Here is an 18,129-nt window from a genome sequence, read left to right on the forward strand (position 1 = left end):
ATTAAAAAATTAATAAATTATGCAAACAAATACGTACGTCCAGCAATACTTTCAAATTCAATTCCTTAATTGCCATTATTTACCTTAAAATTTTGTAACCTGCTTTCATAATAATTTCCAGAAGTACATAATAGGGAGGGCTTAATTTGAATGCAGGAGACAGGCAATCTGAATACTGTCACCAGGATAAAAATTAATTCATAGGACAGCAAACTCCCGATTAACTGGGCCAATTATAGGGAGAGGCAGCACGAATGATCGGAAAATACGAATAATGCTAACTTTCACTTAAATTTCTGGTAATTTTCATCATTTACATTGACAAATAAATCTATTATTATCTACACACATTTTATGTTATTTTTGATTGCTTTCCGGAATCATTAAGAACTTCCTTTTCCTGATTGCGATCATTTTAGCGGCAATAACGTGATTGCACTCATATTCTTACTAATCCATGTAATTCCTGGTTTCCGAAAACCGCTCATAGGTGGCTACGCGATCACGGATACGGACACGTCATTTGCACGAATGCTTCAACACCACAGCGCGATGTCAGAAACAACACTGTCAGGCACCACGCCGTGTCTCGCTCAAGTTGCCCGGGATGCAGCTACTATGCGGGCCAAAGATCTGTAATCACTGATTGAGAAGCTTGGAAAACAACACAGAAATCCTGTGATGGCAGCTGGCACGCAATCACCCCATCATCTAGCAGTGGTTATAGGAATCCAGGGCTTATGGCAAACTGTCTACGCAAGCAAGTGCCTGGCTATGACTCATGCTATCTCTACTACCACTTCTTCCGTTGCCTTCACTTCTCATCCACTTCCACCAATCCCTTCCTCTCCAGTTTGACCATGACTACCGTATAAGCACGTGTAAGAGGCGCACCTTTTTTCCCAGAAATTGCAGCCGAAAATGAGGGTGTGCCTCTCACAAACTTCTTATCCTCCCCCCTTCTCCTTCACCAGTCGCAAGTCCAAGGGGAGCTGAGTGGCCTTGGTATTCAGCGTGAGTCAGTCATCTAAAACCCTAGGTCAAAAAGAAGCGGCAGGCAGGGGAGTTTCTCCCTTAGTGACGTATTTTTTTAAATGCTCCTGTTTGCTTTTCTTACTCGTTAGCATCGCGCCATCACGTCGGTACCCCAGAGGTGAACATGGAAAAGATCGCGCGAGGTGATTTGCTCTGGAGGGCGCACTAAATTTACTGCCATGAGTGAGCATCCCGCGGCATTTATACTACAAATAGTAATAGCATTTCAAACGTACAGAAGCACGTAGTTTTGAAGGACAATGCCTGGTTAATAGTCAACATCTGTCTTGCTGAGTAATTACCATAATGCCGAGGACCTGATTTTTCAAAAATCATCTTCAGTCGCAAATATGAGGATTATTGCAACTGAAAATTATATTGGTGTCAAACGTACAGAAGCACGTAGTTTTGAAGGACAATGCCTGGTTAATAGTCAACATCTGTCTTGCTGAGTAATTTCCATAATGCCGAGGACCTGATTTTTCAAAAATCATCTTCAGTCGCAAATATGAGGATTATTGCAACTGAAAATTATATTGGTGTCAAAACCTGCTGTTAAAAAATTCGAACGAGTGTGTTCATTGTTGGACTAAATGGTGGATAGAAGAAATCGGAAATGCTTAAAAGTGAAGAGCGCTGAAGGAGAGGTCGAAGGGAAGGAGCGCACTCCCTCCCCTCTGTATTTCAAGCTACAAGGCTATGAGCCGCTATGAGCGAAGGTGCAGCAATGTGAAATACGCAGTTTGCGTTGCCTGAAGTTTCCAGTCCGTCTCGTCTTGTTTGAATGCGCTTATGCTACGCTTGTTTCTTCCGAAATTGTGCTGTTTGGACTATGTTGAATATTAGTAGCGTTGTTTTAGCTATAAATCTTTGTGTCAATCAATTAGAGCTTAAAAAACTTAAATGCTGTCAGATATACGTCGCATTAGGTCTCATTCTTTTTAGAACCTCATGCGAGTCATACAATTGCTGAAAGATATCGAGATATTTTCGAGCTAAGTAGGTGTCTCACCCAGCATTTGGCCTCCAGAAACAAGGAGAATTGAACCTGGTAGACCGAAAAAGGTCAGTTGGTGAGATGGGGTAGGGATGAAATAAGTTTCAATTGTTCCCCCGTAACTTGATATTTTCCTATTTTCCTGAGGGGTCTCGGAAAGGAAAAAACGGCAGAGGCATTGGCTGATGGAGGGCCGAGTGTGGCTCCGTTAAATCTATGACGTGGTTATTATCCTCGGCGTAGAGATTGCCCCGATTGTTGTCCAATCTCTTGGGAAGGTTCATGACATGTGCCTGTCGTGTTTTGCCTTAAAATTTTCCACGGCTGCAATTCTATTGCAATACTCCTGCGAGAGCTTTTAAATAAAATTGTTCGTGAGTAGGACAAGCATCGCAGAGCAACGGCGTATGCGAAGAGAGGATCCGAACTCTTTCTACTCCGCTGCTTCTTTCTATGCTTTCTTAGGTTTTCTATGCTGCTATTACCGCCGCAGTTATCAAATTTTCCTCTTTCATTTAGATTTGAAAGAGGAAATTTCTATAACTTTCGAAATTCCAGGCATACATCTGCAACACCGCACGATAGGATAAAAAAATGCCGCAAAATTTTTTTTCTTTATGGCTTCGATGCTCAAAATAGGGGTGCGCCTCTTACACACGCTAATTCGGTATTTACAGCATAAACATCGCCAAGTACGATGGAATATCCCGTTAGTTCCCTTGGGCCATATTCAACCACTTGCAAGTCCTTGGCAATAACTGCACGTTTGCCATATGAAATACGCATTTAATGATCATAGATAAAATTTTCCTTAATTTACGATTAGCTAACCATTAACAAATCTTCTAAAATTAATCAAGAGGTTTTTTCCCGCTGCTGATTGTCGTCTGCAATGCTAGATCAGACTTCCAAGTTAACTTGAAACATTCCTTTTCAGCAACTAAATAAAATAATTCCATTTTTCGTACTGCATTCTAATGGAAATATTGGGCCCGGAGTACAGTGCATTAAAATTCAAATATCCTGCTGCTTTCGTATCCGATTTTATTTCTTTAAAAAGATCGCGTAAATCATTGAATGAGAGTGAACTCATGCACGGATAATCCACAACACAAATAAACCGCAACCGGAAAATCAAGAGTCTGCTGTATGTGACATATAATTCACTATTTTGACTTTTTTTGTACTTTCTTCAGGTATTAAGTTTTTAATGCAAAATTATTGTCAATAAGCACACAGTTTCTACTGCAACCTCTTAATTTTGACAAAATGATATCATAAATACAGTAGGTACCATGAGCTTCTGTCAATGCTCTTGCTTCAGCTGGAAAAGATATATCTTTGGTAGTTTGAGGGTTACCCTCAATTTAGATGTCAAATTATTATGTCCGACTTACATTCAGTAAATGTAATTTATTTTCAAACCAGACTCAATCAGCATTCCATCACTGAAAACAATGAGGGGGGTATTTCATTTCTTTGTTGCTAAGAAAGAAAGGAACCTACCACCAACTCATGGTCAACCTAGATATAGAATAAAACCTTTGGAATGGAGAAGATAAAAACGTGGTCTATAAGGAATTTGTTATGACTGAAATATAAAATCAATGTAGCCATTCTGCCATTGATGGAAAAGTGACGGATCCAGGATAGAGAGGAATGGGGAGGACGGAGAGCTCTCCTCTCCTGTATATATTCGACAACAGAACAAAGTTACCATTTTATCTGGTGTAAATTGGATACCGAATGGGGAGGGGGGGGGGCTATAGTCTCCCTTATCCCTCACCATGGTGCTTTTGGGAAGCACTGCCAGCCATGATAGCATGAAGGGTAAACAATATCAATTTTCAACACCCTTGGAAATAAATTTGAGGGTTAACATATCAATAGGTTTTCAACTTCAGCAAAAGAGGGCTAAGGTTTTCTTTCCACACGAAGAATTAAAAAATGAAGCTACAGAGAATTGGGGGGGAATTGATTGAAGGAACACTACAAACAGGCGAAAAAAAATGAATTTAATACACAACACACTTCTTCACTTTTAATACACATCATACTTCATCATTCTATTGGCCAGAAATGGCAACTATTGATGTTTATGAAACTTGGTTTTATTTATTTATTTGCCCAATTATTTGGTTCAAAACATAGTGCCACTATCATTAATCATGATTGAGCTTTATTGATTTTATTAAGAAATTAAGAAGCAGTATGACAGAAAACAAATGAATTTTTTATCAGTTTCTTTTCCAATTGTGAACTCACAAAGATCACAGATAATAAAGAAAATCACAAGTACCTTGGCAGCTTCCTCTCTTGTTGAGTATTTAGCTAGTGCTATTTCATGATTCAAGTATAGGTGGAAGCTCTGCAATGGTCCATGTTGGAGGCATAAGGTCTTCAAAGTTGAGCCATCAATCTATCAAAATAAAGAATAATAATTAACATTAAGTTGAAAAATGCTACATAAAATTATGATCTAGTGATGATGATTAGAGGATTTGTGTTGTAAGTCTCTTGAAAATCTAATGAAGCTGTGATGAAATGCTTAAAAAAGACTTGAAACTGTTTAGAACTGCGTTGCAGTGAGCAAGTGAGCCAGTTCAGATGTGCGACTCAACTGATTGAGCTGTGAGGCGAGTGTCTAATTTGGTCACTAGCGACTCCCTCCGCACTTTCTCACACCTCCCTCCATGCACACTGTGCGTGTTGGAGTCATGAGCGGCACGGGTCGGACTCTATGCACACTTGGCTCCTGCATACATTGTGTATGTTAGTGTGCGAGGCTCATCGCACGTTTGGTGGGTCAAAGGGAGCACATCATCACCTGTACATTCCCCCCTCGCCACCTTCCCCACCCTTTCTTCCACTCCCCTCTCTCCCTCCACAACCCAGAAACACTTTGCTTAGTCACACTGTACGAGCGGTCACCAAAGTGTGTTGTGAGCGGTGGGGCAGCAGTCACCACAAAGTTGTTTATGCCATCACTATTGTGTTGAATTCCATTGTTGCAAAGGTGACCCCATTGAAACTTAAACATATTATAGTTGATGCATCTTAAGGCATGTTGGTATAAAATTCTTGAGGCCAACTCCAGCTATTTCCACCACTAAATCTTTATGGCAGGAACTTTCCTAAGAACCCTTGAATATTATCTACAAATGTGTCAAGTAAGAAGTATTTTAACCGAAACATAGAACTAGATGAAAATGGAATAAATGGAGTGGTACATGGCTAGAAAATGCACTGAAGCATGGAACATCAGAATAAACCTAGAAAATTGAGAGATACATGCATAATTAAGCAGATCATTATCCTCTTAACATTAAAACTATCTTTTACGTCGCAATATTTTTGCCAACATATAGCAATAATTTGTCATAACAAATTCCGTAAGGGTCGTGGCATCAATTTCAGGTATACTATAGGAACGAGCGGCAACGTTATCATTCATCTTTGTGATAACTTGAAATATACGAGGTAAAAAGCTTGTATATTATCTTCCCGATGTCACATTATTAATATCACAAGTAAAAATCGTGTCAAAATAGCAATAGGTAAATTTACCCAAGAATAACAGCACATATTCTCAAAACTTAATATTTTCAAATGCACTGCACATTTATCATATGCTTTTCATCAGGACTGACAGTTTCACTTTCTATTACTGAAACTTCATTACATCCTGCTATGTAAAATTGATTTTACGGTAGTAATTTTCGCTAATGAATGACTTAAATTTTGAATTTGCAAGTACCTGTGGAGTAAGATTACGTAGGAGCAGCCAAGTGGACCCCCAAGGTGCACCACCCTGGATTCCCCATGATGAAGATGACGACACAGATGAACGAACAGTACTGCTTCCACTATTTCCACCACCAAGGCTGCCCCAACCATTACTGGCTGCTTTGCTTGACAGACCTGGAGGTGGCCCTCTAGATTTTCCAACTGGTGCCCCCCAAAGCTCACTAGTTACTGGTGTAGGAGGTGGGGCATCACCCCAACTGCTTTTAGATCCTCCAATTTTACTTCCAAGAGGACTAAAAAGGAAAAACATCAATATCATATGAAATACTTATTAAAAATAAAAATAATTTGGACTGAATAAATTTTTATTTCAGAACAAATACTTAGTAGAATGCATTGAATCATGCATGAATCATTTATTAGTAAATAGAAAAATTTTAACACCAAATTTTTATGACACCAATTCAGGTTTCAACTGTTTCAAGAAGTTGATTGGGTGGAAGCCCGATTGGGGTGTTTGAGAGATGAAGTCTAAAATCCTCCATCCTATAACTGATATGACTGATGGACTGAGAAATTATTTTTAAAACATAGTAGATAATAATAGAACCAACGTATGACTCTTAACTAAATAGATCACGAAAAGTACAATGAGCGACCAAATCTATACAGAATTACCCTAAAATAATACAGCTCCATGGAGCACATATAGAGTCCTAGGATCTAATGCAATTCTTTAGTATATATCAGGGTTAAAATAAAAAGTTCCTTGGTCACCATTAGAAGCAAATTCAGGATGGCCACTAAAAATATGAAGAAAAAATTCTGACTAACTGGATACTTTCCAGACTAACAACTCATGATTCCAAGATAAGTTGATGGGATATTTATCATAACAGATACTAATTTTATCAATGGCCATAAAAGCTTAACCCTTTAGCAAAGCAAGCAAAAGAATTGAATTAAATGAATGTTAACTGTTATTTAAGCATCAACTGAATAATCTGTCGTGAACGATGAGTTCCAATAATTATGATGTAGTTGCAGAGAAACCTCCATGTAACAAATTCAATACAGGAACTAACCCAAAACGACTATCGCTGGACTACTTTCCTAATCTACATATGGTCACAGCAAAGGTTATATTCACACACAAAAACATTTTATGGCCATGAGTAATAAGGAGCCAGAATTGAGTTTTTTTTGCATTGAAAAAATACTAAGCCTTAGATAAATATGAAATAATTGACCTTGAGCACTGAATTGTTTATTGTTTTGACCTATGCCTTCTTATTTGTGAAATATGGTCCACCACAACCTAGTATACCTCGCCGAGTACAACCTTGCATCCCCCCAAAATATGCTCCACACACCTTATTTCCACTTCCACAGGCTTCTCCTCTGCCCTAGGAAGTGCATTTGGATTGTAAAATTTTAATTTCAGTTGTGGAAAAGGTTATATTTAATGATTTTATTTACTGCCCTAAAATATCTTTTATGTACACTGGATCTAAATACTGAATTTTTATACCTGATCCAATATTCACGATAGCCTAAAATAGGGTAAATTAAACTGCTTTGTATGCCACCCCAGAGCTCCAGCTAATAATAATAAGTGGTGATACATGAAAATCGCATGCAAACGCAAAATATAAATGCAATATTGATGCGATACAAGCGAATAAATGCGATATATGTGCGATGGCAGGACCTTTATGATATTTAAACAGCAAGTTTGCCTTTTTGTTGCCAAAATTCATACATTTTGTGCCGAGCCCACCCCTCGCTGCGCCACTGGACATTGAGCCTTACCGCTTCATAGATGTTACATGTACAGTGAAACCTCGATTTTACATTCCCCAATTATACATTTTCCCTGATTTTGCACAGTTTTTATCAGGTCCCAAACAATACCGCCTTTAGAAAATGATACTCTATTTTACAATATCCTCAATTTTGCACTTTTTGTAAGTGGTCCATTCAAAAGTGTAAAATAGAGGTTTCACAGTATTTTCATCGGCAACTGCTAGAGAGGTTGAGAGAGAACCCTGGTAGTTTCTGCAATGTTAAGGAAATATTTCTTGACATCTGCCAAGAAAAAACTGAGTTTGGTTATTCTGCACTCCACACAATCTGGACACCAGTTAGCATCGCGGATGCAGAGAGGTTTTTCAGCCAGTACAATCTAGTTGTGACTGACAGACTCAGCAGGTTGAAGGATAAAAAGTCTTGAATCTTGTTCAATATTGATGTTCAACTAGTGTAAATGATATTCAGGCAACTAATATCGTTTTTAATTATTAACTACAGTGCAACCTCGATAAAACGAGACCCCACAGTGCTCCAATAAACACTCGCTATAGCGAATTGACGCTTTATCGGAGGTGGAGCAAATAATAGCCAATATATCTATTGCAAATAGTTATACAGGAACAGGAGTGGTGCAGCGACAGATAAATTTCTATTTGATAAACGCAAGAAGCCCAGACGAAAGGCGATGTTTTTTTTTTTGCATCACTAAATTTCCTTACTCAAACAATGACTAAGTATTCAAAGAATTAATAAGCGCCGCACAGAATAAAAATCATGCAAAGCATTGTTTTGTCAATCATTATGCCAATGCACAACCTACGAAGCCATTTTTCTATGCACTTAATTAGGGCATTAATGTAATAATTCTATTATTTTGGTATTTTCCACTGAAAATTCGAAAATTAACTTATAAAACTGTATTGCGGTTATTTAATGCCTCAAATGTTTCCATTGGTGTATATTTATTGTTCCTGTACGTTAAGCAGCAGTTAAGTGAAATAACGTATTGCACTTGTTTCTGCAGTTGAAAATGGTGGAAGGTTGTGTAACATTCCTGCCTTGGAAGACTTTTTCTATCATATAATGTAATGTCTTCATTATCTACGGTAAAAAGTTTGCTAAGCTTGAAAAATGATGTGATTAAAATTGCCGTAGTTAAAAAAAGTTCCTCTTTGAGTGTTACGCTCGCGACGTATTTGAAATAATATACTGAGTTTACCACGGCACTGCAATAAAAACGATTTGAATTAAAATTGGTAATATTAGAAAAGATATTAACGTGATATTATTTCACGAAAAAGTATAATGCAGATACTATGCTGATATGTCACTTAAGTAAAACAAAAGCAAGATGCAAGAAACTGCGACGAATATTAATATTTGCGGCAAAGAAACGGAAAGGCATACGCATCTGATGGACCCTAAGGCCACAACAACTTAAGAGTATGAATTTATTGATTTAATGTTCTTAATAATGACTGAAAAACATGAGAGGAATGCAGAATTTTTAAAATTAAATAAACTATAAGCGCAGCATCAGCTCTTCATATACATCATCACATACGCCTTCTGTGGCGGCGCCAAATGCGTGCCAAACGAGAGTCAGTTGTTCTGTGAGTTCTTCCAGTGGTCACCACGCTCGCCTGCCCGGGTGTCGGAAGAGAGCGCAAGTACGACTCCGACCACTGATGCGAATAGTTCACCCTTGTAAATAATACATTGTGATCGTGACTATTACTTGTAACCGCAACAGAGAATAAATACGTCCATCTTGACAATTCACGCTGAGTATCATTGCATTATACATCCTACATCATCGTTAAGGCACACTACCTACCTTTAGAGGCATCATTGCAAGAAATACCTCGTACTGCAAGGGTTTTATCGGGGAGTAGGATGTAAAAAAGATCCGTTTCGTCTATGTTACAACACGCGGGGAATACTTCTTAAGATACTTAGGACCGGAGTCCTTTCTTCCACGACTTCGGGTTGACACCGCAGGCATCACCAGCAATTATGACGGGAGACAACGCTTAGGTGCTTTGCATTAGTATAATCAACCTTCCCCACTCTTGAAATTCTCGATTCACAATCTATCCCTGAAATACTCCGCTTTAGGCTTAGGTGCAGCCGGTTTCTCAGAAGTTCCCACAGATTGGAGTGGGCGAAACCACCCAAACAAAGCTCCTTATAGCGCTACATATTCTGCATTTCTTGGGTGCTTTTGTATTCTTTAATTGTGAAGAGCGAATAGGAAGATAAATTAATTTCGTCACTCTCATATTTTATTTTCATTTTCTCCCTTAGGCGTATTGCGTTTTCTGGCCACGGTGTCTACCTTCAAATGCTCTCTATTCTTGCAACTCGCCGATGTGTACACATGCTGTCGACTGCTTTCTGCCACCCGAGGAACAAAAGAAGATCAAGCATTCGCGAATGTTAATGCCACAATATTTTCACCAAAAGGAACTACTTATTTATCGAACGACAGTTTACTACATAAAATTGAGACTGAGCACTCCATGTTAATTTCATTTCTAAAAGATCGCAGGAAATTACAGAGATAAGGGAGACTTGGTGAAGGTTTCCCGGCGATGGAAACTCTCGCTATGGCGAATGCCAACACCAAAAGGGCCTCGTAAAAACGAATTTTTTTACATGCTTATTATAGGGTCAATTGACGGTGCATCGGCTATCTCTCATAATGGCGGCGGTCTCGCAATAGCCCGTACTCGCTTAAACGAGGTTTCACTGTATGTGTCTTATTCCTAAATTTATTACTTTTATACCCCATAATTAATTAAACTATTCCGTATTTTTCCAAATAATTGTGTTTCATCACACTTAGTCGTCAAATACTAGTGCTACATGATGAAAACAAAGAAAAACAATAAGATGCTACAAAATGATATACATTGTAATTGAAAGTGCTATAAAATAAAAATGAAAGTGCTATTTTCACGTATCTCTAGTAACAAGTGATACAGCTGATGGCAATGCCAAATCATAAGTGTGAAAGTAAGTCTTTAAGTTACAATAAAGAGATACTCCAGACACTTAGGAATTTGAAGTGAATTTTCAAACACATGATAAAATGATATCTAAACGAAAATTATTTTCAAAAGATGTTATTTTCCTAGTTTGGCCTAAATGCCAAATTTGTAGTAGGGTTTTTTTATATTGTAGTGGTTCACATAATGAGAGATTCCTGCAAAGGTTTCGCTGCGACGTTCAATATGAGAGCAGTTTTCTAGGTACACATTATGAAAGGTTTTTCCCTGAGCATTAGGCATTGGTAGGGTCCGGGAAAGGGGCTAGGACTATGTTATACAGTGGTTTTCGTAGAGTTTACTAAATGAACATTCATTTTAAGTGATTTCACTGTATATCCATGAGGATGGAGAAAAATCACAATGCAAAGCAGTAGAACTGCTTGCAAGCCTACTGACCTAGTGAAAGACGATGATGGAGCTGCTGATGAGGTTGGATTAAAACTCCATGTAGAGGAAGACAAGGAGAGGGGTGGAATTGGAGCATCCACTGATGATGTCACAGCAGGCATTGACTGTTTGTTTCCACTCCCTCCTACCACAGCTCCACCCCCTGAGCCACCTCCACCAAATATTTCTGTATCTTTGATGTTCGGCAACGAAAGGGGTGACCGTACAACAGAGCCAGGGGTGATGGTCGGGTCATCTTCAATACTCTTCATTTGTGTTCCCTGTGATAAAAAAAACATTAGCACATAGAACTCATCAATGATACCCTTGAGTACAAGGGAATCTCAAAAAAAAAAAAGAGGGCTCTCTAGGACAGAAAAACTGCTCCTAAAGAGACCGCACACGACCACCAGAAATTACTAAAGAATTTCTTCCAAGCCATGTCTTCAGGAATAACATCTAACGAGGTGAGTACATGTAAACAGAGGGTCAGATCTTGATCAAAATTTGTATGCACATAATACTGCAAAAATTTCACGAATCACTCTCCGCATTTATGTATTTATCCGATAGTTTAAAAAAAAGGGCTTTCTGCATAAAAACGTTTCTATAGACAGCTACAGACAAAAGAATTTCTTTATCTCCCCTTGTTCTAAAAGTAAGGCATAGCCTAGAGGTTTGAAGTGCTGACCAGCCCCGTCCTAGGCTTGATTCCATATCAAGGAGAAATTTCTTTCACTTATTCTATTTTTCCTTCATGTTCTTCTCTGGTAATATCAATTTTTTCATATTTCATGATTCTATCCAAAGTTATTTTTTTAGGAGAAATATTTTTATACAATTGAGCTTATATTACTTACTTCCTGTGCAGTCATGTAAGTGTTTCTACATCTTTTCACCATGCAAAACTTCATTCGTTATTTCATCTGCAAGACCTCCAGTTTATATCATAATTACATGATACAGCCTCAATAATAGCATAAGAAGTATTTACAAGACCGATGATCAAGGATCCCCATTTTTTTGTTTTGTAGTAAAAATGGCATTGAAAATTTTTTGGAAAAAACTGATCAGCTTGTTAATATTTTCTGTATTCAAATTGCCATTCCACAACCTAAAATCATAAAATTAAATACATTGTATGCTTCTAACTCCTCCTAATTGCCTGGATTTATCACAAACTGTAAAATGATGTTCCTCTATCAGAGGAAGTTATACGTATGAAATCTGTGGCTTTATTTGAATCTATTAAAGAAGATGAAGGTGGTGATTTCTCAGAGACATTTAATGGAAGCTTCAAGACAAAAGGGCCAGGGTGACACAAGAATTGTTTTAAGACTGGTTTGAATGTTCGTCACCTGACAGCAATGAACTACGAACCCCTCAGCTAGCATGTTTTATCCCTAGATGTTAGCCCACCTGCACATAAGGAGGAATTTTCAAAGGCATGTACAAATATTTATTAACTGGAAAAAATGTCTTTGAATGCGTGTCTGCCATCTTTAAATATATTTTAAACTATAAATGCTTGCACAAATAAGGTTTTCTAAGGCTATTAATAGGAATTAATGTACATGGTTTATGGGAAATTCAATACCGAGCACCTATGCCACCTGGTACTCATCCTTATTTTCCCTATGTTAAAATGGTCTTGAATAATCCAAATTCAATTAGTGCAAAGACCCCAAGGAACCCGCATCCCAAGCACTAAGCGAGGCATGGTGTATTTCTAAAGTGCCTTGTTTCTTCCTCCATGGTACAAAAAGAGCAGAAGGTTTAAACAGAAAAAATACTTACCTTCCATGGCTTCCCTGGCTCAAATTCAGGAACAAGATCAGTAAATGCAGCAGAATTAGTAGGGGCCACACTAGTTGGCCATTGTGAGTCTTTGTTGTCATTTTGAGCACCAGTAACTACATCCACAGCTGGATTGCTGCTCGTTTCTGGCCAGCCAGTATCAGAGCTTGATCTGCTCACAGTAGACCATGTTCTGGAAATTGATGATTGGTTGTGCACTTAGAGCAAAAATAATATTATATGTAGGTCTTTTTGACTGAAACATACCACAGAAAAATTAATTCAAGTAGCAAATTCAACAAAAAAATGCAGCAAAGCTTTTAAAGATCCACCAGAACACAATTACCGTATAAGCTTGTGTAAGAGGCGCACACGTGTAAGAGGCGCACCCCTATTTTGAGGAAGGAAGCTATAAAGAAAAAACATTTTACGGTATTTTGTTATCCTATTGTGCGGTGTTGCAGACGTATGCCTCGAATTTCGACAGTTATCGAAATTTCCTCTTTCAGTACTATTTGAAAGAGGAAATTTTGATAACTGCGGCGATAATAGCGGCATAAGAGGGAGTAGAAAGAGTTCCGATCCTCTCTTCGCATACGTCATCGCTCTACGTTGCTTGTCCTACTCACGAATAATTTTGTTTAAAAGCTCTCGCAGGAGTATTGCAATAGAATTGCAGCCGTGGAAAATTTTAAGACAAAACACGACAGGCACATAGCATGAACCTTCCCAAGAGATAGGACAACAATCGGGGCAATCTCAGCGCCTTAGGATAATAACCACGTCGTAAATTTAAGGCCCCATGCACACACACCGATTTTGGACGGCCGGTAAAATATCGGCCGTCCACATTCCAATAGTGAACAATGGGAGAGCATTGGAGCTTGCACACGTACCGAACACGCGCCGGCACCGGCTAAATGCCGGTTAGCTGCCGGCCATTGTCACTGTGGATCGCCGTCGCCGGCTCAAAAACATAGCAACTTATCGTTTGACAGGTAAAAATCCGGCGTGTGTGCAAGCATCGCTTCGCCGGTAAAATATCGGCCGATATTTTACCGGCCGTCCAAATTCGGTGTGTGTGCAAGGGGCCGTTTTTTTCCTTTCCGGGACTCCATAGGAAAATAGGAAATTATCAAGGGGATCAATGGAAACGCGTTTCATCCCTACCCCATCTCACCAACTGACCTTTTTCGGTCTACCAGGTTCAATTCTCCGAGTTTCTGGAGGTCAAAAGCTAGGTGAGTCACCTTCTGAGCTCGAAAATATATCTCGATATATTTCAGCAATTGTATGACACGCACGAGGTTATAAAAAGAATTAGACCTAACGCGACGTATATCTGACAGCATTTAAGTTTTTTGAGCTCTAATTGATTGACACAAAGATTTATAGCTAAAACAAGGCTACTAATATTCAACTTTGTCGTAACAGCACAATTTCGGCAGAAACAAGCGTAGCATAAGTGCATTCAAACAAGACGAGACGGACTGGAAACTTTAGGCAACGCAAACTGCGTATATCACATTGCTGCGCCTTCGCCCCTTCGCTTTGGAGGCAACGACGTCACATGCAAGATCGGACGTGTTCTTCCCGTGCTCCTTCGCTCATAGCCTCGTAGCTTGAAATATGGAGCGCGCTCCTTCCCCTCGACCTCTCCTTCAGCGCTAGTCCAACAATGAACACACTCGTTCGAATTTTTTAAACCGCAGGTTTTGACACCAATATAATTTTCAGTTGCAAAAATCCTCATATTAGCGTCTGAAGATAATTTTTGAAAAATCAGGTGCTCAGCGTAATGGAAATTGCTCGGCAAGACAGATGTTGACGAATCAGGTATGTCCTTCAAAACTACGCGTTTCTATACGTTTGATAAGCAATTACTATATGCAGTATAAATGCCGCGGGATATAAATGACTCGTGGCAGTAAATTTAGCGCGCAATCCGGAGCGAATCACCCCGCGCGATCTTTTCAATGTTCACCTCTGGGGTACCGACGTGACGGCGCGATGCTTACAAGAAATTCAAACAGGAGCATTTTAAAAATACGTCACTAAGGGAGAAACTCCCCTACCTGCCGCTTGATTTTGACCCAGGGTTTCAGATGACTGACTCACGCTGTAAACCAAGGCCCCTCAGTTCCCCTTGGACTTGCGACCGGGTAGGGGAGGGGGGAAGATAAGAAGTTTGTGTAAGAGGCGCACCCCCATTTTCGGCTGCAACGTTTGGGAAAAAAGGTGCGCCTCTTACACGCGCTTATACGGTAATTGTCTGTTATTTTCCCTTGAAAAAGCACCTATCACGTTTAAAATCTTTAAGAAATCCTCAACTTAGCAACCCAAAAAATGTATTCCTTGTAGAACAAGAAAAGGTAAAAATGCAGTCCTGTAGAGAGTTTTATCATAAATATGCAATGGACACGTAACATGAACATTAAATTACTGGTTATAAAGATAATATGATTAGGTTATGATTCAAGGGCCATTTCAAAATTTTACATTGGATCAGCATAATACATTTTAATTAATTCTTCCAAAACACATTATTTTACAGATATAAATTTTGAAGATCAATTTTAGATCTATCTACTATAAAAAACAACAAAACTCAACTTTGGAACTTCCTAGGGTCCATTCTTGCAGATGAATCATTGAAAATGTAAGAAATTAGCAAAACTCATGACTTCACACTCACCCATCACCCTGGCCCAGAATTGGATTGATATTAGGAGAGGAGTTTGGCTGAGGAAGAGTGGACTTTGAGGTTGTGCCTGGAGCACGACTAAACTCACTACCAGCTCCAACATCACCCTCTTTGTCCAGAGAAGGCAGTTTCCATTGGTTCAGTCTTGATTGTTGGTTCTGATAGGAGGCCTGCTGCGAGACAGACAAGTGGTTACATAATTGTCAACATGTGTTAATCAGAAAAGCCAACTATATTTCTAAACTTACCACTTGGGGATCTTTAATCGCTAATTCACCAAAATTCCCAGGCAGATTAGCCATTGGATCATGCATAGGTGGTTTGAAGTAATCACCACCAGAATGAGGACCAGCTCCCCCACCTTGGGTAGCTGCCATGTGATGTTGTTGCTGTTGCTGTTGTTTCACATAAATGGCTTGCTGGGCAGCAATTTGATTCTGTAATTAAAAATAAAATTTTAATTTAACCCTTTCACTGCTGTGGACGTACCTAGTACGTCCGCACGACAGACTGCGGTGGACGTACTTTTTCTTCCTCCCTGCCATACGGTCAGCACTTCCACGAAGCACTTCGAAGGGACCCACTAATCCAGGACCCTTTCCTCGACGAACTCACCCACGCTAGACCGTCTCATCGGCCCTACCAGCTGGGGCCCTACCTCCGGAAAAGTGACCGCTCTGACTGCAATTTGAAAATCAATCAATCAATCCGATCATCACAATATGATTGTTTTCATCGCACTCCTGCCAATCAAGCAATAAAGTACGTCTTTGAACCGTGTTTCTGCGATGAAAAATAATGATTTTGTTAACTTTGATATAATGGCCATTTTCCGGTGGTCCGCAGCCACGTTTTATTGCAAAGTTAACAAAATCGTTATTTTTTATCGCAGAGGCACGGTTCAAAGACGTACTTGATTGCTTGATTGGCAGGAGTGCGATGAAAACTATCATATTTCGATGATCGGATTGATTGATTGATTTTCAAATTGCAGTCAGAGCGGTCACTTTTCCGGAGGTAGGGCCCCGCTGCTAGGGCCGATGAGACGGTCCTGCGAGGGTGAGTTCGTCGAGGATAGGGTCGGGGATTAGTGACCCTTCGGAGGGTGTACCACACCCATCCTGGAAGTACCTGCTCCATGGGCCCAGGAGACGCATTTTAACATTTTCGCCGCATGTGAGGAGAAGGTTTCCGGAGATTGAACAGCAGTGAAAGGGTTAAAACCTTTATCTAAGTATTAACTTTAATACACTAAATATAAATTTATTAGTTTTTAGTACACTAAATCTGAAGGTTAGATAAACATTATAAACAGCCTGAGTAGCTCCTATAGAAACTAGAAAATTGTAATTCAAAGACTTGCCGTTACGAGAGAAAGCTGAAGCACCTTCAATTGACCCTATCATTAGCATGCAAAATAAATATGTTTTTACGATGCTCTTTTGGCATTGACACTGGCCATAGCGAAAGTTTCCATTGCCGGAAAACCTTCACAAAGAGTCCCTAATATCTGTAATTGCTGGCGATCTGTTAGAAATGAAGCTAACATGGAGTTCTCAGTCTACAATTCATGTGGTTAACTGTCTTTCGGTAAATAAGTCATTCATTTTGGTGAAAATATTGTGGCACTAACATTCGCGAATGCTCAATCTTCTTTTGTTTCTCGGGTGGCAGAAAGCAGTTGACAGCATGTGTGAACATCCACGAGTTGCAAGAATAGAGAGCATTTGAAGGTAGACACCGTGGCCAGAAAACGCTAAGTACGGCTAAGTGAGAAAATGAAAATAATAGAGCAATACGAGAGCGGCGTAATTAATTGATCTTCCTATTCGCTCTTCACCATTAAAAAAAAAAAAGAGAAGATTATGTCTGCCATGGTGCGGGAGGGCAAACCACCACAGCAAAAGCGCCTGGGGCATGCATAACATGAAGGGTTAAAAGGTGCTTTGTTCGGGTGGTTTTGCCCACTTCAATCAACCAGAGCTCCTGAGAAAGGGATTATGCTTAAGGCTTAAGTGGAGTATTTCAGTGATAGATTGAAAGTCAAGAACTTCAAGTGTTCGAAAGGTTGGTTAAATTAACTTATAGCACGGGAAAGTTATCTCCCTTCATAGTTGCTGGTGATGCCTGCAGTGTAAACCCGAAGCTGAAGAAGAAAGGACTCCGATCCTAGCGAAATATCTTAAGAAGTATTCTCCGCATGATGTAACGCAGATGAAATGGAACTCTTTTAAAACCTAGTCCCCGACGAAATCCTTACAGTACAGGGAGTTTCTAGCAATGATGCTTCTAGGAGCAGCTTTGAATACGCTGTTAGCAATGGCATTTTCGAAACTCTGATGCTGCGCTTTTAGTTTAATTAATTTCAAAAATTCTGCATTCTTTATGCATTTTACTACAATTTTCCATTCCTATGATTTAGGCTTGAGTTCCAAATAAGGAACTTCATACTGCCTGCCTGTTTCTAAGAATCACAGCTTCAGTTTCCCAGTTTCAAGAATGAAGTTCCAAATTGTGAACTTGCACTTTGAGAGAGGTCCCAGATTAAACCAATATTATGAAAATGTTAATTTGCTAGTACTCTTCAGCACATGCAA

The 18,129-nt window shown here is 39.4% G+C and overlaps 1 protein-coding gene across 8 annotated transcripts in view; it reads right to left on the minus strand.

Annotated features, from left to right (window-relative positions):
• The window catches only part of LOC124169724 (protein Gawky), a 94,727-nt gene that overhangs the window by 12,286 nt on the left and 64,312 nt on the right, over positions 1–18,129 (minus strand). For 7 of the 8 annotated variants that reach the window (XM_046548452.1, XM_046548459.1, XM_046548469.1 and 4 more), the window contains 6 exons: positions 15,781–15,969; positions 15,524–15,705; positions 12,829–13,021; positions 11,041–11,312; positions 5,790–6,072; positions 4,332–4,451 (listed from right to left, as the gene is read on the minus strand). In XM_046548452.1, the coding sequence (XP_046404408.1) occupies positions 4,332–4,451; positions 5,790–6,072; positions 11,041–11,312; positions 12,829–13,021; positions 15,524–15,705; positions 15,781–15,969 (1,239 nt within the window). The remainder of the gene's footprint in view (positions 1–4,331; positions 4,452–5,789; positions 6,073–11,040; positions 11,313–12,828; positions 13,022–15,523; positions 15,706–15,780; positions 15,970–18,129) is intronic. The other variant, XM_046548436.1, reaches the window with a different exon arrangement.

Source organism: Ischnura elegans, chromosome 1 (assembly GCF_921293095.1).
Source record: "Ischnura elegans chromosome 1, ioIscEleg1.1, whole genome shotgun sequence".
Taxonomy (NCBI): Eukaryota; Metazoa; Arthropoda; class Insecta; order Odonata; family Coenagrionidae; genus Ischnura; species Ischnura elegans.